At 42.9% G+C, this 22883-nt stretch overlaps 1 protein-coding gene across 5 annotated transcripts in view; it reads left to right on the plus strand.

Annotated features, from left to right (window-relative positions):
* myh14 (myosin, heavy chain 14, non-muscle) overlaps window positions 1–22883 on the plus strand; it is a 30884-nt gene that overhangs the window by 7317 nt on the left and 684 nt on the right. The window contains exons 4-45 of one of the 5 annotated variants that reach the window (XM_037073416.1): window positions 1581–1737; window positions 2870–2897; window positions 4619–4733; window positions 6106–6153; window positions 6472–6483; window positions 8787–8879; window positions 8974–9037; window positions 9280–9378; window positions 9490–9633; window positions 9736–9950; window positions 10030–10182; window positions 10446–10619; window positions 10902–11075; window positions 11190–11304; window positions 11677–11745; window positions 12635–12840; window positions 12990–13111; window positions 13355–13424; window positions 13498–13658; window positions 14359–14467; window positions 14778–14909; window positions 15028–15234; window positions 15338–15475; window positions 15578–15701; window positions 16485–16656; window positions 16748–16960; window positions 17081–17225; window positions 17312–17518; window positions 17700–17804; window positions 17943–18095; window positions 18299–18547; window positions 18630–18743; window positions 18837–18935; window positions 19022–19234; window positions 19326–19487; window positions 19854–19982; window positions 20062–20150; window positions 20234–20357; window positions 20457–20665; window positions 21011–21119; window positions 21635–21807; window positions 22010–22021. In XM_037073416.1, coding sequence (XP_036929311.1) covers window positions 1581–1737; window positions 2870–2897; window positions 4619–4733; window positions 6106–6153; window positions 6472–6483; window positions 8787–8879; window positions 8974–9037; window positions 9280–9378; window positions 9490–9633; window positions 9736–9950; window positions 10030–10182; window positions 10446–10619; window positions 10902–11075; window positions 11190–11304; window positions 11677–11745; window positions 12635–12840; window positions 12990–13111; window positions 13355–13424; window positions 13498–13658; window positions 14359–14467; window positions 14778–14909; window positions 15028–15234; window positions 15338–15475; window positions 15578–15701; window positions 16485–16656; window positions 16748–16960; window positions 17081–17225; window positions 17312–17518; window positions 17700–17804; window positions 17943–18095; window positions 18299–18547; window positions 18630–18743; window positions 18837–18935; window positions 19022–19234; window positions 19326–19487; window positions 19854–19982; window positions 20062–20150; window positions 20234–20357; window positions 20457–20665; window positions 21011–21119; window positions 21635–21807; window positions 22010–22021 — 5606 coding nt within the window. The remainder of the gene's footprint in view (window positions 1–1580; window positions 1738–2869; window positions 2898–4618; window positions 4734–6105; window positions 6154–6471; window positions 6484–8786; window positions 8880–8973; window positions 9038–9279; window positions 9379–9489; window positions 9634–9735; window positions 9951–10029; window positions 10183–10445; window positions 10620–10901; window positions 11076–11189; window positions 11305–11676; window positions 11746–12634; window positions 12841–12989; window positions 13112–13354; window positions 13425–13497; window positions 13659–14358; window positions 14468–14777; window positions 14910–15027; window positions 15235–15337; window positions 15476–15577; window positions 15702–16484; window positions 16657–16747; window positions 16961–17080; window positions 17226–17311; window positions 17519–17699; window positions 17805–17942; window positions 18096–18298; window positions 18548–18629; window positions 18744–18836; window positions 18936–19021; window positions 19235–19325; window positions 19488–19853; window positions 19983–20061; window positions 20151–20233; window positions 20358–20456; window positions 20666–21010; window positions 21120–21634; window positions 21808–22009; window positions 22022–22883) is intronic. The other 4 variants (XM_037073418.1, XM_037073417.1, XM_037073419.1 and 1 more) reach the window with 4 other exon arrangements.

The raw sequence follows: 22883 nt of genomic DNA on the forward strand, positions 1-22883 counted from the left end.
TGAAGCTGAGTGGAAAGATTGGAAGATGGACAGAGAAGAGCTGGGTAGGGTAGTTGGAATAGCTTTGAGAGGCGTATTACAATATGACATACATTTGACACATTCACTACAGTTGGGGCGAATTTTAACAGCACTGATGTCTGGGTGTGCTGAAGGTGTCGTCACTGGCTGCATTTACATTCAGGGATGCTTTATTTGTTACATGCACAGAGATAGACACAAGACATGCAGTTAAATGAAGGGGATGTGTAAGCCTTTTGAGAAAAATGAAATAAAATTACATGTGTAAGATGAAAACTAGCTATATGTAAAGTTAGTTAAAAACTATATATACAGCATAATCACTTGGGCCCCACAGGGGTGTGTATTGTACTGTAATTATCTACAAGGCTTGAGTGCAACATGAAGGCGTTAAGGTTTTAAAGGACCCCTCCCACCCAGCTGACAGTCTCTTTATTTTTCTCCCTTCTCACAAAAGACTCAAAAGTATTAAGAACAACCAGATTTCAGAAAAGCACATATTTCACAGCTGCCCGCCTCCTTAAGCCTTTTGACTTGTAGGTTACTCTGTAGGTCTGAAATATTTGGGCAGCAAACCGGATGTTTTGAATTATGCGCTTAGCCATTTGAAGTACCGGTAATTAATTTGGGGGCTTGTTGGTGAGGCTGCCCCTACAGGTGCTGGTGTCAGTGTTTTTTTTATCGCTCGGAATTGACTTATCTGTTTTTACAGAACCAGTATTTACAGTTACAGTGACTTGGTGCGATAAAAACAAAGTGGAGTGACAGTGGCAGAAACAGTGTGTGTAGTATTTCAAGAATGTCTGTGCGTGCGTGTGTGTGTGTGTGTGCGCGCGCGCGTGCATGTGTGAGTTGAGGATCCGGATGATCTGAGGATAGAAACTCCTCTTAATGAGGGAAAATGTTCCTTTCTAAATGACGTGATACATTCATAAACCCTATAAAGATCTGCACATTCAGAGATGTGGGCTCTGTGGTGCAGGAGTCTCTTTGTGCATTCTGGTTACAAACCTTATTTTTTAGATCGTGATGGTGATTTTTATGTAGGTGTGCATCCATTTTTTATCGTATTCTCTTCGTAGATAGACCATCAGTCCGGAAATGAATGACTGATTGTTTCCTTGACTGAAATCAGTTTAATCGACATTTCTCTGAGTGTTCAGATAAGGTGTCATGTTTACCTGCGTCACAGTCAGTCATCAGGGAGAATGCAGCTGACCTGTATGATGTAATGAATCAAATAACAGCTCAGTGTAGCTCATGTCCTGCGCTTCACAGCTCTTTTGGTTTACTGCTGTATTTTCTGCTGAAGTAATAGTTTAATAACATTATACTGTTTACTTATTAGACTAAGTCAAGACACCCACAATTATTAACACTCTTCTTGAATCTAGCATAAACCACTTAACTAATGTGACTGAGCATCTGCAAAGAGTGTTGATATTGAAAAAAATCTACGGTGATCAAACATAACTAAAACAAAATGATGCTGTTGATTTTTATCATAATTGTTTGTTAAATGACTCCAGACTCCACTGACTGATGTTGTGTTTTTCCAGACATATTCCGGGCTGTTCTGTGTGGTGGTCAACCCTTACAAGAACCTGCCCATCTACACAGAGTCCATCGTGGAGATGTACCGCGGCAAGAAGCGCCACGAGATGCCCCCTCACATTTACGCCATATCTGAGGCCGCGTATCGCAGCATGCTACAAGGTACTCCACGCACTATCTGTGACCTCCCACCCCTGACTTACCTTGACAGTATAACTAGCCCATACACCTGCTATCAGCTCAGCTGGGCTGGAACGTGGTACTGAATCCTGTCTGTGATCTTTGCTCGCTAAGTCACACTATGAACGCTATTTAAAGGTGTGGTACATTCTTGACTGGTGGCTGTTATCAAAAGCCTAGAAAGTGAATATAAAAAGGCAAGAAGTTAATTTTTTGCAACACAGGTGTGGCACGCCTCATAACAAGTCGACGTGTTTGTTTTTGTGATGATAGTAACCACATTATTCTTGTGACAGCAGTGCATGACAGACATTTTTTTAAGTCCCTCCCCCCTTTCATGTTGAGCTCATGAGACAAGACGGAGAGAATTCTCAGGGACCATTTAAAAGCAGTTAAGGGCCGATTGAGCAACGTCTCTGCCTCAGGGTGTCTCCATGAGATAACAGGATAGCTGAGACTCTGTGTCTATGTATTTGCCACCCCGCAGCTTGTAGGTGTGTTCCAACAGTGATTGAACCTGTAGGACCAGTATGAATTCTTCCAGACCTCAACTGTGGGAATCTTAAAAGGCAAATACAGGTGTTGGAAACAATGTACACCCGTTAACTGCCAGTGTCATGTGGTTTGGGAGCCTGGAGAGACCAGTTCAGCCAGTGACCTGTTACTCATTACAGTGCTAATTAGTGAGGGGGGTTATTGACATGACAGGAGTCGGAGTGAGTCCATCTGATATGTATTATCAAAAGCTGAGGTGTGTGTCTCTATGGAGGCTTCCAGAGAACTGCATGTGAGTCAGGGGTGGAGGCTTGGTGTAACTTGAGCCAACAAGTTGGTCTCCCATACAGGACCTTACAGTGTGTTACTTCAAGGAGTCATATGTCAACAAGTGCAGCCTTTCAAAGTCATCCCGGGAGCTGTTGGATGATTACTTTGATGTCTTTGTCAGCTATGAATTAAACCACATGTTTAACACTGCACCAACAATTCAGAAACATGTTACTGTGATGTGTCTTACAGATATTAGAGTGTGGCAAATTATCTCATTATTTGATGATGACAGATCAACTATGTACCTATTCTTATTTGTTCTCACTATGCATTCTTTCTCCCACAGACAGAGAAGATCAGTCAATCCTCTGCACGTGAGTAGCCTTTTGTTGGACGCCAGCGTGTCTGTTTGCAACTGCTTTGTGATTTTCTCTTTGACAGTGAAGAATGTCTGTGGCAGTGTGTCTGCCTGTACTATATCTACCTTGTGTTTGTCTTTGTTTGTGTGCATTGTTATATGTGCATCCACGCACACATGTATCTAATTATAATATGTTCAGCTTTCAGGCAAATGTGGATGAAGTTAAATGGGTCTTTTTTGTCATATTCACTGTTGTGACATCAAAAAATGTAGACATTTAAGATATAAATGTGTTTATTTATTTAATGTTTATTTGCATATGGACAAGTATTAGCATGAAATGATGCCTCACTCAACAACATTTATAGCCTTAGCTAATTTGCCATGCCTGTCCCTAGATTGTCAACATATAATACACAAGAGGAAATACAAACTCAATAATCAATAGGTACAAGAGAATACGGACTGTACACCATAAGACTCAAACTGTGATACAGTACAAGAAAACACCATAGAACAAGAGGCACCCCAATTTTTCATGACTGCTACTACTACTCTTGCTGAAGCACACTACCCAGCTCGTCATGGGCCTAACAACCTATTTCTCCCAGTGGCCCTAACCTCTTATGCTAGCAGTATCAACACAAGCTCTAGTCTGGCTAGTTTGGCTAGCTGCATGGCTAACTGAGCTAACAAGCTAACAGTAGCAACAGTCAATGATGTATAAAGAAAATACTGTTAGCAACAGTTAGCAGTCACTCTGGTGATATGGTTGTTGGAACTATGAATTCAGGGTGGCCAATTTTTACATATTGCACCTTTTTAAGAACGTGGCAACGTTAAAGTAAGGGTTAAAAGTAAGCACTCTCTTGTGCCGACTCTCTGCAACTAATAAAACATCTACAATTCTGCCTAATAACACTATTTGTCCTTCATAACCATGTTGAATTGATTTCCATGATTAATTGTCTTGCATGTGTATCATTTGTTGATAATCATAGTTCATTTTTTTATTGCACTGATAAATGCCCTGGGATAATATGGCCAAGTGCAAATCCTCATCACATAAGCTACATTTTTTGTTATGGAGTTAATAATATGTAAACTGCTGTAGTGCTACAGAGACATCCTGGCGCACAAATCTTATTCTCCAGACATAAGTTAAGATGTTTGTTTGGTACAGACCCCAACTAAAATGTTAACTTTTTTTTCCAACTTTTTTGTAGTGAATGTTTAAATCTTACAATCCACTAAATAAATTGCACCCATGGTTGGTCTGCCTACCTGCTTGATTGAGTGGCTGCCATCATGCCTTCCTGCCAGACTCTTCCTGTTATTGTCAAGGATCCCACTTTAGGTTCATCTTGAAAATGTGGGACAAGAAGACATCTGCTTCTTTTAGATCTTTTACAGCTGCTATTTTTACTCCATTCTCCTTCGTTCTTCTCCAAAAGCAACAACAGTGACACCGCCTGTATCCTCCACACCTGCTCTCTGTTTAGACCTGTGGCTTTAAATGCACTGCATGGGCTCTATATTTACTGGTGTGATGAATGTGTGTTTTGGCCACTTGTTCTTGTGTGTTCGCTCTTTTAAAATGCTTATATATACCATTGAAAAATGAAACCATATGTGTTGAAGATGAACTGTTCTGTAAAGAGAATAGTATTTATTGTATGTATGTGTGTTCCTTACCTTGTTTCCTGTGTGTGTGTGTGTTTTTGTGTGTTCCAGAGGCGAGTCTGGAGCTGGGAAAACAGAGAACACAAAGAAAGTCATCCAGTATTTGGCTCACGTCGCCTCCTCTCATAAAAGTGGCACTCTGGGTAGAAACAAGGAAGCTACACAGGTATGTCAAAGTAGAGACACCACAGAAGTAAGAATAAAAGAAGAGCGGGCAGAACAATAAAAAAGAGATGAAGAGCTTTCTAGGAACAATTCTTGAAAGGGAAAGATAAAGAAGTGATACAGATACACATCAAATGTAACAATGCTGCAGAAGTGTATCAAACAGTTTGTGCTAAATGCTGAATAGCTGTAAGTCATCCCTCTTTGTGTCGTTTATTGTCAGTGCAGCTCATCTTTGTTTGTTATGGGTAACTTGTGCCCCTGACATTTTAAGTTACTTGCAGGTTGTTTTTTTGTACCATTATACCAGGAATCTGGGCAGAATGTTGTTTATCTGGTATCTGATATTTACATTAAGGAGTAGCAAGATGTTTTGAGAACTTTTACCTGAGAGTCAAGTGAGAAGACTGATGCCACTGCTCTCTGTGGAGTATGGTAGGCTCAAATCTGGAATTAGGAGGCGATTAGCTGAGCTTAGCATAAAGGCTGGTTGCAGGAGGAAACAACAAACCTGGCTCTTTTCAAAGTAAATTAAAAAAAAATGGTTAGCAACACCTATACCTTAAAACTAACCAACTGACACATTGTTTCATGAGTATAAACAAACAGAAAAAAAAGAGTGACAGTTTGGAATTTTCTGGGGAGAGTTTTCTTTGTACTATATGCAACAAATAGGCAATTCATTGTTGTGTTTCCATCACTGCCAATCACTACTGCAGAGAAAAGCCAGATGTTGGTGTAGTTACTCGTCCTTTTAACAAGTATTTGTTGTGATGCTGACAGTAACCGCATATTATACAACAACGAATGACTGACATTTTTTAAACTCTTCCCATCATGTTCAGTAACCATTTAAAACCAGTTAAGGGCCAACAGAGCAGCGTCTCTGCCTCAGGGTGTCTTCATGAAATAACACAACTGTATAAATTAGACTCTGTGTCTGTGTGTTTGCCAGTGTGCTTATGCTAAGCTAAGTTAATCGCCTGTTGTCTCCAACTCAAGACAAGAGAGTGGTATCTAAATCTTCTCATCTGTCGGAAAGAAAGTGAATCAGCATCTTTCCGAAATGTTGGAACTACTGTTTTAACCATTAATGACCTACTTTAGTTGCAGTGTTTTCAGTGGTGATTTAATTAGTTCTGAGCAGCTGCTTTATGCAATAAAGTCACAACTACACAACCTTGATTACATCACTGTCCCCTTTACTGATTTATTATAAGATGGGTTTGCTGCAGGTGCAATTAATTTAACCCATTTTTCTGTTACTCAGTCTTCTTTTTCTGCATCTTTTGCTTACCCTCCTTCCTTCCTGCACTTGTTTCCCCTCATTCTCTTCTCTCTACATCGGCCCTCTCTCTTTCCTGCATGCTCAGATGGATGGCTCTCGGTCCTTAACAAGAGGCAGTTCTCTGGCGAACAGGGTGAGTTCACTTTATCCTGCTGTCCTGTCCTGTGCTTTTGTCCTGTCCTATTTCCTGCTTAATGAACTCCGCAATGATGCTGACTAACAAACAGACTGAGTAACTTTAACCTTTAACTGTCAGTAATGATATGGTTCCTCATAACAGCCAAGGCTTGTACAGTATATTTAATTTTGCTTGTTTGTATTTCTTTGTTTGTTGTTGTTATTGTTGTCTTATTTGTCTTTTTTTGTTTGTTTGTTTACCCCATCCATATGTTCACCCATCCATCCACTCTTCTCCCTCCTAAAACTTCATCCCCCCCCCACAATTCGTCAGAGTATGCAATATGTGAGTATGAAAGTATTCAGACAACTTTGGGTTTATTCAGTGGGGGTCACATTTTGTAGAGTTGAAACTTGTATTGACCAGAGATAATATGAGTCTCTTGATTCAAAACGAGAAATATGTCCTCTGTGCATGAAGCTTTTCTTTTAGACTTTTATCTGAATAATTCCTGGCTTTCTTTAGTTTTAATCTATTTCTCTCAGTGGGGTTTACTCGTAAACACCACAGGTTTTCATTTACCTGTAGCACTGAGAGGCATTTCTACTGTAGAGATGGTTTTAATCACACGAACTGTACAATATATGTGCGTGTGTGTGTTGAATGAGTGCAGATTCATCTGTGGGGGTGGGTGTGGGTTTGTCGTTGCAGCAGTCCATAAGTATTTGTTTGACACGTGAACACGTGTAAACACTTAGATATGTGATTTTGTCAGTGTGTATCCTGTACACATTGTCTGCTGTAAAATATGTTGGCCACTGCTCTGTGTGTGTGTGTGTGTGTGTGTGTGTGTGTGTGTGTGTGTGAGTGTGTTTGTATATCTGCCTTTGGTGTTCGCTGGCTGGCTGGCATTCCTTGACAGTTTTTACAGTGAAACAGGATATCTGCAGGTCTTAACAAAGCATCAAAATGCATCTCACCAAAAGGCCTCAGGGGATATTAAAAAAAAGTCTTGTTCAAGGGTCTTGAATATTTTCTCCTGCCCACTGAAAGTAGTTGTTGGCTATTACGAGACGTTACGCATCTATAAGTGTTAACTGTCACTACTGCTGACCATGGGCGCCCTTAAGCTCATCTATTCATAACAGGCAAGTGTTTTAAACCTTGAATTAATTCATTATTTGTGGGTAAATTCGTCCATCGATTTTCAGTCATTTTTCTGGGTCCAGGTCATGTGGACTTGCATTTATATAGTATATTTATAATTGATTAATTATATTACAAGGAATTGGGGCTGCACAATCTAATTATTTTCAAAATTGCAATATGCCAAATTGCATAGACTTTTTTTATAAAGGTTAAAGGGGCCCTATGAAGTTTTGGAGAAGAAATTCAACCTCCGAATTTTAATATTTATGTTAATGACGTAATAAAACAAACTCAGGAATAGTTTTTTTCTCATCAACTGCATAAACAAACTGTTCTCAGAGGAAAATAAGGTCCCAGAACACTGTTGAACCTAGAGAGTTGGCAGGGTCCGCCAAATATAAACAAAGTAAAACAGTATGAAATTGTGTTGTCTTTTAAGGTCAGTTTGATTATTCACTTTGATCGACAGTCATGAAAACAAAGAGAGTTTGTTTATTTAGTTTGTATAGGCATAAATCTTTCCATTCTGATTAAAATGTCTCCCCCAAAACTGCAGAGTACACCTTCAAATTTGTGAAAACAACAGTAATGTCACAGAGATGATGCTTATTCAGTCACATCTTCATGATAGTCGTCAATAGTCTTTATAATTGTGATCAACAATGATCATTCCCTCTGATCATACTGAGATACCTGTCAAAATAATTGCAATATAATACATTTTCCAAATATTGAAGCCCTACTAGGGATTATTGTTATATGCGGCTGGAAAGTGTGGACAAAATGCAATAGAGATGTCAATAATAACTCACATGCTTAATAAAAATTTGTCTGCCATCTTGTCCCTGCTGGTTTTCCGTCATACTTTGACTAATATAAGTTTCAAATTTCATCGAAAAGGTCTTATATTGGATTTGGCGAACACTGCAGAAACCCTGTGAAGGACCCCCGTCCTCCTGTAGCTACAGTAACTCCCCATCACTGGCTGCTGCTGCATCAACAGCTGCTGCTCTGGCAATGCGACAACTGCAGTAATGCATTGAAGCTAGCTGGAATCAGCAAATATGCAGAGTGTGTCTGATGTTAGCATCTGTAGCTGCAGCTTCCGTCTGCCCATGTTTTTCTACAACAGTGGTTCTCAACTGATTCTTATTTGGCTTCTAGAGATTGTCTTTTGATAAAGAGACAAGTTAAATATGAAACATATTTGATGCTTTTATTATTGATAACTTAGCTAATGAAGGCCCATAACACGTAGTGAGGTTGAGAACCATTTGTTTCTGGGAATGGTGTGTGGTGTGGATGCTATTCTGGGCCCTAAAATGCACCATTTAGTGTCACTGCTATTCAGGGATGAGTCACGCATTTTTCTTGTTTTACATAACCGATCAGTGGATTACTGGTGCATTTTAGTAGACAGGCCCTACGGAAGTCTTTTGTTGAGTCTGGCCTCTTTGTTTTCTCTGTGAAGCTGATCTGATGTCTCCTGTGTGTCTCAGGGCGAGCTGGAGAGGCAGCTGCTGCAGGCCAACCCCATACTGGAGGCCTTTGGCAACGCAAAGACTGTCAAGAACGACAACTCTTCAAGATTTGTAAGAGCAGAACATACTGTGGATGTTTACACAAACAGATAATGATTATTGCTTCCTGAGGATTACCTGAAACATTAAACTACTTTTTCTTTAGGGTAAATTCATCCGCATTAATTTCGATGTGGCGGGGTACATCGTTGGTGCCAACATTGAGACCTGTATCCTTTTATATGTCTGTTTTCAAGATTGATACATTCTTGCTCTATAAGTAAGATGCATCAATCACAAAATACATATTGTGACCCTTTGCTTATTTCTGATGAATTCAAGTTTCTGAAGTACTCGCTATCAAAATGATGCATCATGCTGATTTTAAAGACTAAATAACCAGAAGTAAAGCAGGACTGAAAAATGATATAACTAGTTTCAGTTGTGTATGTCCATGACCATATAAATCCAGACCTCCTTGAAAAGTCCCGGGCCACCCGTCAGGCCAAAGATGAGAGGACATTCCACATCTTTTACCAGCTGATGTGTGGAACTTCGGAGGAGACAAAAGGTGAGCCAAAGGTCAACCGAAGTATGATAATGAAATACTGCCATGCTACATAAATGCAATCAGTGTCCCGTAAAAAATCATGTTTTTTTCTCTGTTAAAATTTGTCCTTAGCTGACCTACTCTTGGGAACAGCTGATCAGTACCGCTTCCTCACCGGCGGCTCCATCCCTGTCCCTGGTCAGAGCGATTCAGAGAACTTCACCCAGACCATGGACTCCATGGCTATAATGGGCTTCACCCCAGAGGAGTCGCTGTGTAAGAGAGGGGATGATAGAAAAGAGGGAAAGTAGTTCTCTTTTTCCGTGTTTGATCCTGGCTATAAATCACCTTTCCTCGCCCTGTCTTCCCTCTACTCAGCCATGCTGAAGGTGATCTCTGCTGTGCTCCAGTTTGGGAATATTTCCTTCATGAAGGAGAAGAACCAGGACCAGGCCTCGATGCCTGACAACACAGCTGCTCAGAAACTGTGCCATCTGCTGGGCATCAACGTGCTGGAGTTCACTCGGGCCATCCTCACTCCCAGGATCAAAGTGGGTCGAGAGTATGTGCAGAAGGCCCAGACAAAAGAACAGGTACGATTTTAGTCACACAGATATTTAAACAGATTTGTCCATACAGAGTACATGTGAAAGTTTATATTTCTTCCCCTAGGCTGACTTTGCTGTGGAGGCCTTGGCGAAGGCCACGTATGAGCGTCTGTTCAGATGGCTGGTCCATAGGATCAACAGAGCTCTGGACCGCAGACAGAGACAGGGAGCTTCTTTCATAGGGATCCTTGATATTGCTGGATTCGAGATCTTCCAGGTAATTTACTGTGGGATGATGCTGGACATTCACCCTAACCCAGATTTCTTTCTAAAATGTTTGTGATAAAGTGATAAAAGTCATTCTTTGAGCACAGGTAACACCAGTTAGTTTTAGGTTCAGGCAAGCATTATGGGATGTAGTGGAGTGAGTTGCTATCAGCTAATTTCCTCACAAAGATACAAGCATGTTATAGTGTCCATGTTACACAGGTAACATCACATAAATTTAATGCTTTAATGAATCTTTGATCTCTCCTGCAGCTGAACTCCTTCGAGCAGCTGTGCATCAACTACACCAACGAGAAGCTACAGCAGCTCTTCAACCACACCATGTTCATCTTGGAGCAGGAGGAGTACCAGCGGGAGGGAATCGAGTGGAACTTCATTGACTTCGGCCTAGACTTGCAGCCCTGCATTGACCTCATAGACAAACCGGTACACACACTCAATAACCCTGTTTTTACAAAGGGAACACACATCATTACCTCTTAAGTAATGATGATATAGAAGCTGACAGTCTAGATTGTTTGGTGATAGAAAAATTGCGTGATGGTGCTCACGGGTTCCACCTGTGGCCATCAGAACCTGTTCACTCAACCACCACGGCCGCAGAGGAAGTGAATCAAAGAAAATGAATAGGACCACTGGCTCCGCTTTGATTCCACTTGTATTATGAAGTCCACAACAAAATGTTTCTGTGTTTTTCATCTCTGTTAGACCCACCCGCCTGGTGTTCTGGCCCTGCTGGATGAAGAGTGCTGGTTCCCCCGGGCAACAGATCGCTCATTTGTAGAGAAGCTGTCCGGCGAGCAAGGCAGCCATCCAAAATTCTTCCGTTCAAAGCAGCCACGCGGGGAAGCTGACTTCTCCATCATTCACTATGCTGGCAAGGTATTGCGTTATTTTTGTTTCCCTGTTTGTTTTGTCATCCTCCACGTCTGTCATCTTTCCCACGCAAAGAAGACTGAATCAGAAATGTCGCCTGCCCTCCGTCTTGTCTCCCAGGTGGACTACAAGGCAAATGATTGGCTGGTGAAGAACATGGATCCTCTGAACGACAACGTGGCCTCTCTTCTGCACCAGTCGTCTGATCATTTTGTGTCAGAGCTGTGGAAGGAAGGTGAGACTGATTTACTCTCCTGTGCATTCACTGCTGAATGTCCAGTAAACCCTTTAATTCATGCGCTTCATATGTGTTCAGGATGGGAAAAATGTTGTTTGATATCAGTTTTCACAGCCTGCGTTTTTTCAAGCTTGTCAAATTAAGAAAATTAGGCCTTCTGTTGCAAAATGTACTAACTTGAATTTCTATTTTCTTTCTCTGCCATGCAACTACTCCATCTATCTGCTGTCTCTTACTTTCCTATTCTTCTTCCTTCTTGTTCTCTCCTCTGTTTGCTTGTCCCTCTTCCTTTTTCCTTCTGTTTTTTTTCCTCCCCTCCAATAATTTGGTACTTTCCTACCCTCTCATCTTTTCATCTTCCTGCATCAGATATCCAAACTCTTCCTCGTGTCTACTTCTTTGACTCCTATGCCACACTGCAGGCTAATGGCTCCGACAGTAGGTTTCTCTCCTCCTCTGGGTGTCACACTCACATTCCTCACTCCCACCTTCGCTGACATCGCTCCTCTGTTTCTGTCTGCCCAGTTTTTGTTTGCCGTGTGCCGTTTAGTGTTATTTAGTTGATGTTTGTGCTGTAGTGTCACAGTGCTGTTAGCTCACTCATTCTCTCTTCGCACTTTCACCAGTTTTCTGCTATTAGTGTCAGTGCTGTGTTCGTTTGATGTGGCTTTTTCGATTTGTGAATAAGTCATTTACTTAGAAATTTGACAGTTGGTGTCAAGGTAGCAGCATGCTCTCAACTAATCACAAAAACACATTCAGGATCGCATTAGAGTTGTGCTGCCACAAACAGCTAGAGCGGATTCATGTAATCCAACTGTGTGCAGGCAGAAATGTGATCCTGAATGAGCTCTAGAGATGCAACATATCGGCTCACAGTACTAACATTTGAATAGCAACATCAGTTATTTGTGTAATATATTGGGCAATATCATTGCTTCTTTCTGCAAATGTATTACTCAATACACCTATCAAATCAGGAAGGAATCACTTATCATGGTGTTATTTTTTTAACAACTGATGCACAAACAGTCGTCAGCCTGCCAGTTCTGACATGTTCCAAGTTAAGCTGGAAAACCTGTTACACACCTGCACTGTGCTGAAACTGTGTAGGTGCATCTCACTGGACCGAGCAAATAGCCATATGACTGCATCTCTAATGAGCTACAAATCCATTGTCCACCATCTGATATCATCTGTCCAGAGACTTGATAACAGATGTGAAATCATATTGCCATGACAATTAGTCAAGTCCGGCAAACACTACTCACCCCCCTGAATTGATACTTGATGCTGAATCTGAAACCCCATTCTGTTTTCCGTCCAGTGGACAGGATCGTGGGTCTGGACCAGGTGTCGACGGGAGAGAACAGCGGCCCGGTCAACTTCGGAGCAGCTGGTCTGAAGACGAAGAAGGGAATGTTCAGGACTGTCGGTCAGCTCTACAAGGAGTCTCTCACCAAGCTGATGGCCACGCTGAGGAACACCAACCCCAACTTCCTGCGCTGCATCATCCCCAACCATGAGAAGAGGGTAAGACACAAGGAATGGGTCAGGGTGGAAACATTAGCACAGAAAATAAAATGGATGGAAATGGGAGTAAATGTCCTAAATAATTACAGATTTTTTACTAAAATTATGTATTACTATTTTTCCTTTGTCTTGTTTCCTGTCTCTATCAGGCTGGTAAGCTGTCCCCCCACCTGGTTTTGGACCAGCTGAGGTGTAATGGAGTTCTGGAGGGGATCCGTATCTGCAGACAAGGCTTCCCTAACCGCATACCATTCCAGGAGTTCAGGCAGAGGTGTGTGTCTAAACTGTCTGTCTCTCACTGTCTGTCTCAACAGTCTCCAATCAACTACCTTTCATGACCATCTGGCTTTCTCTCTTTCTCACACACACACACACACACACACACACTCTCACACACTAAATGCTTCATCAAGCACTTTCTTTGTCACCTGCTGATGACCCTCTGCTAACCTGCTAACACCCCCTCAGTCTTGTCTCACAAACACACACTTACAGAATCCCATTTATCTCCCAGGTATGAGATCCTGACTCCTAATGCGATCCCTCGTGCCTTCATGGATGGCAAACAGGCATCAGAACTCATGGTGAGTCATTTTTTCATTAGCTGCAACATGCACATGCATGGTGGACATCTTTAATCGTTGCTCCCTTGTCCAGATCAGAGCTTTGGAACTGGACCACAACCTGTTCAGGGTGGGTCAGAGTAAAGTCTTCTTCAGAGCCGGAGTCCTGGCTCACCTGGAAGAAGAAAGAGACCTGAAGATTACTGATACCATCATACGCTTCCAAAGCGTCTCCAGAGGCTACCTCGCACGCAAGTAAGAGCTTTAGCAAAGAGGCAAATACATTACATTGCTTTATACATTTATTGACTTGATTAAACTCCAAAGTCAGCTGCCATCAAGTATCACTTGTTCACTAACTGCAGCTAAACTGAGCATAGAAGACAAGCATGCAGCACTGCTGAATTTTCTCTGTGAGGAGCGTTCACTTTCTGCAATTTACAAGGCTGTTTTGTATTTCACTCTTAAAGGAGCATCAATATTTAATCATGTGTCAGCCCCTATCAGTGACTCAGGAATTGCAACAGCATTGACAGGCATCTGTAGAGGCCTGGAAGCAACATGAATAATAATGTTCTATTTTTACAATAGAGGCTAAATAATTAGATTATTAATTTAAGAAGTATGATGTTAATTGATCCAGAGTTGTATTAATATGTAATAACAAGACTTTGTTTGTGTTGCATATTTCATGTACAGGCAACTCAGTGTGATTTATATAATGTATTGAAAATATTAGGGCTTTGTCATTCACTTTTGTGCTTAACAACACAATATCTTATTATTCCAGTTACTCTGGGTTTGTAAATGTTAGTGGAGCACAGCTCAGAAGAGTCAGGCCAAGTCAAAGGAATCATTAGGAAAAAAGGAAAAACAGGACAAGTAAAAAGAGGAAATAAAGAAATTTATTGTGGGTAAAGAAGAGCTAATATTGTTTATACTGATTCTGTCTCAGAGCCTTTATGAAGAAGCAGCAGCAGCTGAGCGCTCTGAGGGTGATGCAGAGGAACTGTGCTGCTTACCTCAAACTCAGGAACTGGCAGTGGTGGCGGCTGTTCACCAAGGTACTGTGATCACTTTCATGGCCCTATTTCAATTTATTCTTTTCTGCTTTGATTTTGTTTTCCTCCTAGTTGGGCGTCTAAAGCAAAAAGCTGTCATAGTAAAAATTAGAAAGTGAGATGGAGGAAGGAAGATGTGTCACAAAATTTGTATCCAACGCAAAGGCAACTGGATTATAACTTGGCAACAGAAACAATATGTTTCAATATCTATACAATGACTTTAGATCCTTGACCATGGAAAGATAAATCAAATTAGCCTGATGCAGGAAATTAACGCTTGGGGTGTGTCCTTTTGTTCTGTGTCAACCAGGTGAAGCCCCTGCTGCAGGTGACCCGACAAGACGAGGAGATCCAGGTGAGGGAATCTCAGCTCCAGAAGGCTAAGGAAAGTCTCACCCGAGCGGAGCAGGACTACGGAGAGCTTGAAAGGAAACATGCTCAGGTAAATAAACCTCCACCTCGTTCCTCTGCCTGTCCACCCCTCTGCTATGAATCAGTGCCTCTTCATCACTCCTCCTCCTCCTCCTCCTCCTCCTCCTCCTCCCTTTGTCATGTTTTAGCTGGTGGAGGAGAAGGCAGTGCTGGCTGACCAGCTGCAGGCAGAGGCAGAGCTGTTTGCGGAGGCAGAGGAGATGAGGGCCAGGCTGGCCAGCCGGAAACAGGAGCTGGAGGAGGTGCTGGGCGAGCTGGAGACTCGGTTGGAGGAAGAGGAGGAGAGAGGTGTGCAGCTGACCAATGAGAAGAAGAAGATGCAGCAGAATATACAGGTAAATAAACAGTAGAAAGATTTTAAAGTTACATGAAAACTAAAGTTAAATTAAGGCCATCTTTCACTTCCTTGCATGTTATTAAATCTTCCCCTCTTGTCAGGACCTGGAGGAGCAGTTAGAGGAGGAGGAAAGTGCCCGACAGCGCCTCCTGCTGGAGAAGGTCACCCTTGAGACTAGAGTGAAAAGTCTGGAAACAGACCTGTTAAACGCAGTAGAGCAGAGAGACAGATTCAGCAAGGTGGGCATAACTGAACACTTGTCATCATTTGTGAACATTGGATAAATTCTTTTATTTTAACTACAACTCACACATGCTGTGTTTTTTATTTTTCTGGAGCAGGAAAAGAAACAGTGTGAGGAACGTCTGAGTGAAGTCACCGACCAGCTCACTGAGGAAGAGGAGAAAACCAAAAGTCTGAACAAACTCAAGAACAAACAGGAAGCTGTCATTGCTGACCTCGAGGGTAAATATCCCTCTTCCGCAGGAAACCAACAAGTGTAACAGCATTTTTATATGCTGATTAGTCCTTTTGATTTGGATGCAGTCACGTTTTATTGGTATACAGACTGTAGAAGTAAGCTTTGACTACCTGAGCCATGTTTTGTATTTTAAAGACATATAAGTCCCTATTCCTCTAGCTCTTCCTCTCTGCTGAAAATGAGTCCAGATTGTGAAAAATAAGATCTCAATATCTCAGCAAAATAAAAATCAGCATAATGTTAGCCATGGCTAATGAAATCTAACATTTTAATCCCCTGCATATAATAACAAAACAACCTCCCAGCCAATCATTAATATCACATTTCTTGATTTTTCTGTGTCAAATAATTAACACACAGATGAGTTAATATTTTTTCCTACAAGGTTGTACTCAACAATTATTTTCATTATCTAATATATGTTCTTAAATGATCAATTGATTGGTGATTGTTTCACTGTCAGAAAAGAATAATTCCCATTATTCCCTGAGGGCCAAGTTGACATTACCAGTTTACTATTGTAGAAAACTGGGAAAAATAGCACATTTTCACATTTGAAAAGCCGGCATTTTTCCTTTGCAAAAGACTTCAATTATCAATCAATTATTACATTTACTGCCAGTGAATATAATCATTTTAGCTGTACTGGCTGGTTCCTAGATGCCTGTGGAAATAATAATTAATCAGTAGTTGACTGGTAGTATCCCTGTTTCCCAAATTTGTCTCAGTATTTTAATTTATTTGTGATCTTGTTTGATTTTGTGCAGAGCGCCTGAAGCGTGAGGAGCAAGGCCGCTTAGAGCAGGAGAAGTGGAGGAGGAGGATGGAGAGTGAGTCGGTGGAGGCCCAAGAGCAGCTGTCAGACCTGGGCATGCTGTCAGCCGAACTGAGGGGCAGTCTGGCTCAGAAGGAGAAGGAGATCACCACCTTGCAAGGCCGGTGAGGAACGAGACAGTGACACAAATACACCCACACTATATTCATATTACACCTTTCCCTTTATTTATCTGTCTTTCTTTTCTTCTGTCAGGTTGGAGGAAGAGGGAGCGCGTCGTGCAGAAGCTCAGAGGGCACTGAGGGAGGCCATGTCCCAGGTGTCTGAGCTGAAGGAGGAAGTGGAGAATGAACGAGGGATGAGGGAAAGGGCGGAGAAACAGAGGAGAGACCTGGGCGAGGAGCTGGAGGCTTTGAGAACTGAGCTGGAGGACACTCTGGACACCACAGCTGCTCAGCAGGAGCTAAGGTAAATAACGCAAACATAATTTATCATCGGATTTGTATGTATGAGACAAGCCAGAGGAATTGTGCTATCATTAAATATTTTTAATGCTTTTTTGACACCATTTTCCATCCATCTATGCAGGTCTCGTCGGGAGGCGGAATTAAATGACCTTCAGCGATGTGTTGAAGAGGAGACTCGCCGCCACGAGGTCCAGCTGTCAGAGCTCAGAGTCAAACACAGCACAGCCATAGACAACCTCCAGGAACAGCTGGACAACAGCAAGAGAGTAAGAGAAGGTCACTTTCAAAAGATATCCATGTGTAAACATACAGAATGGCTTTTCACACTTCATCATCGGTGTTCTTTTTTTAGGCTCGTCAGTCGCTAGAGAAAGCCAAGGCAATGCTGGAGGAAGAGAGGCAGAATTTGTCCTCCGAGCTCAAGAGCCTCCAATCTGGACGCACAGAGAGCGAAAGAGGCCGCAAGAGGGCCGAGAGTCAGCTGCAGGAGCTCAACGCCCGACTGGCTCAGGCTGACAGAGAGAGGGAGGAGAGGGAAGACCGAGTGCACAAGCTGCAGGTGCAAATCTGATATAAACCCTCATTTCACATGATTAATTGTTGAATTGTCCTTTCAAAGAAGTGTTGCTTTGTATGTTTTGTACTTCAGAAAATTAGAAATTCCAGCTCTGCAGTGAAAAGATCCTCTTGTATTTGGTCTGGTAGATTAACCTTGATGATCTCTTCCTGTCTTTTTTCAGAGTGAGATTGAGACTATGTCAGCCAATTTGTCCTCTGCTGACACCAAATCCCTTCGGCTATCGAAAGAGGTCAGCAGCCTGGAGAGTCAGCTGAATGATGCAAAGGTAACAAAGTGAAACACGTGCCAGGGTGGGGTCAGATTTGATGGTGGGATTTTGCTTTTGGGTTACTGCCACAGATACTTTAAGCACTGCACCCTATAGATGCCAATAATTTGCCACTCCTGTCCCTTCTTCTCTCAGGAATCGCTGCAGGATGAAACACGCCAAAAGATGGCTCTAGCCTCGAGGGTGCGAGCGCTGGAGGAGGAGAAGAACGGACTGATGGAAAGACAGGAGGAGGAGGAGGAGAGAGCCAAAGAGCTGACCCGGCAGATCCAGACTCAAACCCAGCAGGTAAATGAGAAACTCATGCAGGCTTTGTTTGACTCTGAAACTGCTACTTCATCTCATTGACATAGATATGAATCAGTTCATTTATAGTATCTTATTACAGAAAATGGTTCAGAGCAGTAAAAGGTGACAAAAATTACCTATCAAATACATCGCAAAACACACATACATACATTTATAAACCCCTCCCTGCTCCACCTGTGCAGCTGGCAGAGCTCCGTAAGCAATCGGAGGAGGTGAACACTGCGGTGGAGGCTGGAGAGGAGGTGCGCAGGAAACTCCAGAGAGAGCTGGACAGCACCATCCAGAGGGAGCGACAGAAGGAGGAGGAGAAGGAGCGAGTGGAGAGGCAGCGGGAGCGACTGAGGGAGGAGATAGAGGACATGACCCTCGCCCTACAGAGAGAGAGACAGAACTGCACGGCCCTAGAGAAGAGGCAGAAGAAGTTCGACCAGGTTCGAAACTCATCAGTCTGAGTCAGAGTAAATTTCCTAAAAACATCTTTGATTCTAACTTTTGTCTCCTTCACCCCCTCAGTGTCTGGCAGAGGAGAAGGCGGTGAGCGCTCGGCTGGCAGAGGAAAGGGACAAAGCAGAAGCAGACAGCAGAGAGAAGGAGACAAGATGTCTGGCACTTTCCCGAGCCCTGCAGGTGGACTGACTAACTGAGAGCAGACAATGCAAGAACATTTGTGATGTGTCTGCCACTCTGGTGAATCATCTTCTTCTGTGTTTCTGTGCGTAGGAGACCCAGGACCTGAGGGAAGAGCTGGAGAGGGCCAACAAGCAGCTCCGTCTGGAAATGGAACAGCTTGTAAACCAGCAGGATGATGTCGGCAAGAATGTAAGAATCTTGCTCTCGAGGCTCCTTTGCTATTTCTCGCTCTGGGCTGTCAGTGAATCAGCAGCTCGTATCTGCTCTTGTGTTAGGTCCACGAGCTGGAGCGGACTCGCAGGAGCTTGGAAACAGAAGCCGAGAACCTGCGGGTTCAGACCCAGGACCTGGAGGAGGAGCTGGCGGAGGCGGAGAACTCGAGGCTGAGGCTGGAGGTCACCCTGCAGGCACTCAAGGCTCAGTTTGAGAGGGAGATCAGCACAAATGAGGAGAAGGGAGAGGAGAAGAGGAGGGCACTAAGCAAACAGGTAGAGAGAGGAAACCTCAGATGGTGTTCTTTCTGTTCTGTCTTTCTCCAAACCACTCACAATTTGTCCTATGTTTTCCTTTCTTTGCCAGGTGAGGGAGTTGGAGATTCAGCTGGAGGAGGAGAGGAGTCAGAGGTCTCAGGCCGTGTCGTCCAAGAAGCAGCTGGAAGCAGAACTGCAGGAAGCCGAGGCCCAGGTGGAGAATTCCAGCCGTGGAAAAGAGGAGGCCGTGAAGCAGCTGCGAAGGCTGCAGGTAAAACAGGACTATTCCCTCACATAAATGAAACATCACCCCACTAAAATGTCTAAATGTTGAGTTGTGTACTTACATCATTCTAGTTACTAAAACTTCCAGGGAAACAAGATATGTTAGGTCAGAGGGGAAGGAAGTCAGTGAATAAATATAGCATGAACTTTAAAAAACATTACATAAAAAAAAACATTACCTCCTCTGAGTCATCTCTGATAGATTTTCACCTGCAATGGTGGCTGTTTAACCATGAAGACAGCAGCTCCTGTGATCCCACACTACTTCATAAGTTTTGTTTTGTTTTGTTTTGTACGCCCCTAGCAGTAGAAATTACATCATGTGCCTCAAAGAAATTTGTTTTCGCCACAGGGTCAAATGAAAGAAATTCTGCGTGAGTTAGACGAGACCAAGTTGTCTCGGGAGGAAGTTATCGCACAGTCTAAAGACAGCGAAAAGAAGATCCAAACCCTGGAAGCAGACGTCCTTCAGCTCACCGAGGTTCGTGTACTCTGCTATTAAATATGTAATACTTTTAAAGGTTGGTGACTTTTAACCCCCTGTACATTCATCTGTGCAGGAGCTTTCTATGTCAGAGAGGCAGAGGAGACAGGCTCAGCAGGAAAGAGACGAGATGGCTGATGAGATGGTCAACAGCAGCTCTGGAAAGTAAGTATCAGTTTCCGTAAGATGTACTACGCTAATCCTTGCATTGTTATGTGGGCTGTTACTAACATTGCGGTTTTGTTCAGGAATGCTCTGTATGAAGAGAAGAGGAGGTTAGAGGCACGGGTCAGTCAGCTGGAGGAGGAGCTGGAGGAGGAGCAGAGTAACTCTGAACTGGTAGCGGAGAGACAAAGGAAGATGGCTCTACAGGTATGGTAGATGTACCTGCACACACACACACACAGGCGCACACACATTACACACATGCGTGAAGCTCACATCATGACTGCTGCTCTGCTCGTGGTCCAGGTGGAGACTCTGACCGTGCAGCTGCAGGGAGAGAGGACTCTGGCGCAGAAGGCGGAGGCAGCCAGGGAGCAGCTGGAGAGGCAGAACAAGGAGCTGAAGACCCGACTGGGAGAGATGGAGGGAGCGGTGAGGGGCAAACACAGGCTCAGCGTCGCCGCCCTGGAGGCCAAGATAGAGTCCATGGAGGAGCAGCTGGAGCAGGAGAGACAGTGAGAGACACACGCGCATTAGTACACAAAATACATCTGAAAGAAATACATGTATCAACCTAAAGTAAAGATTTTTTTTAACTTCATATTTAACCAAAACAAAATGGTGAGTGGCAAGGTAAATTACTATATGAAACTTTCTCTCTCAGTAAATTTTATTAGTCACAAAGTACCTGTAAATCAAGTACTTGTATCGAAGTACTTGCAGGGTACAAAATAAGTGATGCAGATTTGTATTTTGAGCAGAACACCCTTAAAACACAAACTAGAAGATGTCTTACCTTGATCGATGTCTTGTATTGCTTGGTGCAACGGGTGTCTTATGATGAACTTTTCACCTCTCAGGGAACGAGCCATTGCCAACAAGCTGGTGAGGAAGACAGAGAAGAAACTGAAGGAGGTGATGATGCAGGCAGAGGACGAGAGACGACACGCAGACCAGTACAGAGAACAGGTAAGAAAATGAGCAATTTATGAGCGAAGGTGAGCCACAAGAAGATACACAGAATAGTTTGGCCAAGGACGGAGCAATGAATAATCATTTCATGGGGGTCGGGTCAGCTAAGCTTGCTGCTCTAATTGTGCCCCAGGGCACAAAGACAGTGTTGAAAAATCATTCTAAAATGAGTGATTTATCCGGCTCAATCCAGCCTAATCCTAATCCCACCATGGCATCTGTGTGTTCATTGGGAAGGTAGAGCCCATTCCACTCTGAAAAATAAATCCCAAAACCACAGCACAGACACTGACTCTCCTCCCAAAACATCATCTGTGATAATCTGCCAGGTTTAATCTGACTCCTGATCCCTTCCAGTCCTCCTGCTCACAGCCTAATTTCTATTTTTATATATCCGTCCCCTTCTCTTCTCTTCTTGTTCCCCTATTTCCTCCGACCATTTACGTCTCACCCCCACCTCTGCAATGCACTCTGTCCTTTACCCCCTCCCTCTCCCTCCCTCCCTTCTCTAGCTGGATAAGTCAATGGTCCGCCTGAAGCAGCTGAAGAGGCAGCTGGAGGAGGTGGAGGAGGAGAACTCTCGCTCCAACGCCCAGAAGAGGAAGCTGCAGAGGGAGCTGGAGGAGCTCGCCGACAGCGGGCAGAGCATGACGAGAGAGATCACCTCTCTCCGCAGCCAGCTCAGGTAGCCACATGTGTGTCTGTTGGTGTGTGTGTGTGCAGGTGTCCATTTTCTGTGTGAATGACCATCATTTATTGTTGTTTTGTTTGTTTTCAACCCCTTCATTAACTTTGCATAATTTGTTTTGCTTTGCTCTTTCGTTACATCGTTTTGTCCATCTAACACTGACAAACTGTCCATGTGTCTCCGTCATACCAACACTCAGCGTCCCTGATTGGTAGGTCACTGTGTGTGTCGTACTTTTGTTATTTATGTGTTTTGTGTGTTGGTGTGTGGATGGGTACATGTACAGATCTTATAGATGTATTGGATAATTTCACTGAAGATTTCTGAATTTTCAATTTTTATAAATGGTGAAATCAGAAGCGACCTTATTTAAAGCAATTATTTGGTTGATCTACCATTTTGAGCCAAATGCAGGACAATATTTCTGTGTAATTTATAAAAACAAATTCTGGAATTTCTCCACTTGCATAATGTAATGTGACGTATATTGATCCTCATCCTTCTGCTTCCAGTGCTAAATCTAAATTATAAGAAATAGCTATAGACGTGAACTGTAGTTAGAGGAGTTTACTGTTTGTTTTTGCATATCGTGTTTTTAGCATGTTTGATCATTTTGATTATCACAGAGGTGTTTTTTAACTTGCGTCATTAGCCTGTCAGTTAGCCTAGCTGGCTGCTGAATTGACGAAAGGCCTTGCCAGATACTCACCTTTTCAGAACAGCAGATATTCTTTTTAAAAGTGTCCTACCATGTCAGACAGACAGCGTTGCATTATGGGTTGTATGTTGTCGGCTTAGTGAGTTTCTTCGCGTCAGTTTCTAGCACGTCTCTTAGAGTAAGTCCGGCCTAAAGGTTTTAAGGAAGCCGAGTATAACCTGCAGGTTTTAAGGCATTTCTTATGACTATAAAGTACCAACTACTAACATCTTTAGAGAGAAAAACCTTCTTAAAACATTCAAGTATGTGACTGATTGAATTTACAGTTTGCTTAAATGGAAGAGTAAAAGTTTAAAGGATGAGGCCTTTCCTTCCACTGATAGTATCTTGGGGACTTAATGGGACGAGTTTAAAA

The sequence above is a fragment of the Acanthopagrus latus genome, chromosome 17, assembly GCF_904848185.1.
Source record: "Acanthopagrus latus isolate v.2019 chromosome 17, fAcaLat1.1, whole genome shotgun sequence".
NCBI classification, from domain to species: domain Eukaryota; kingdom Metazoa; phylum Chordata; class Actinopteri; order Spariformes; family Sparidae; genus Acanthopagrus; species Acanthopagrus latus.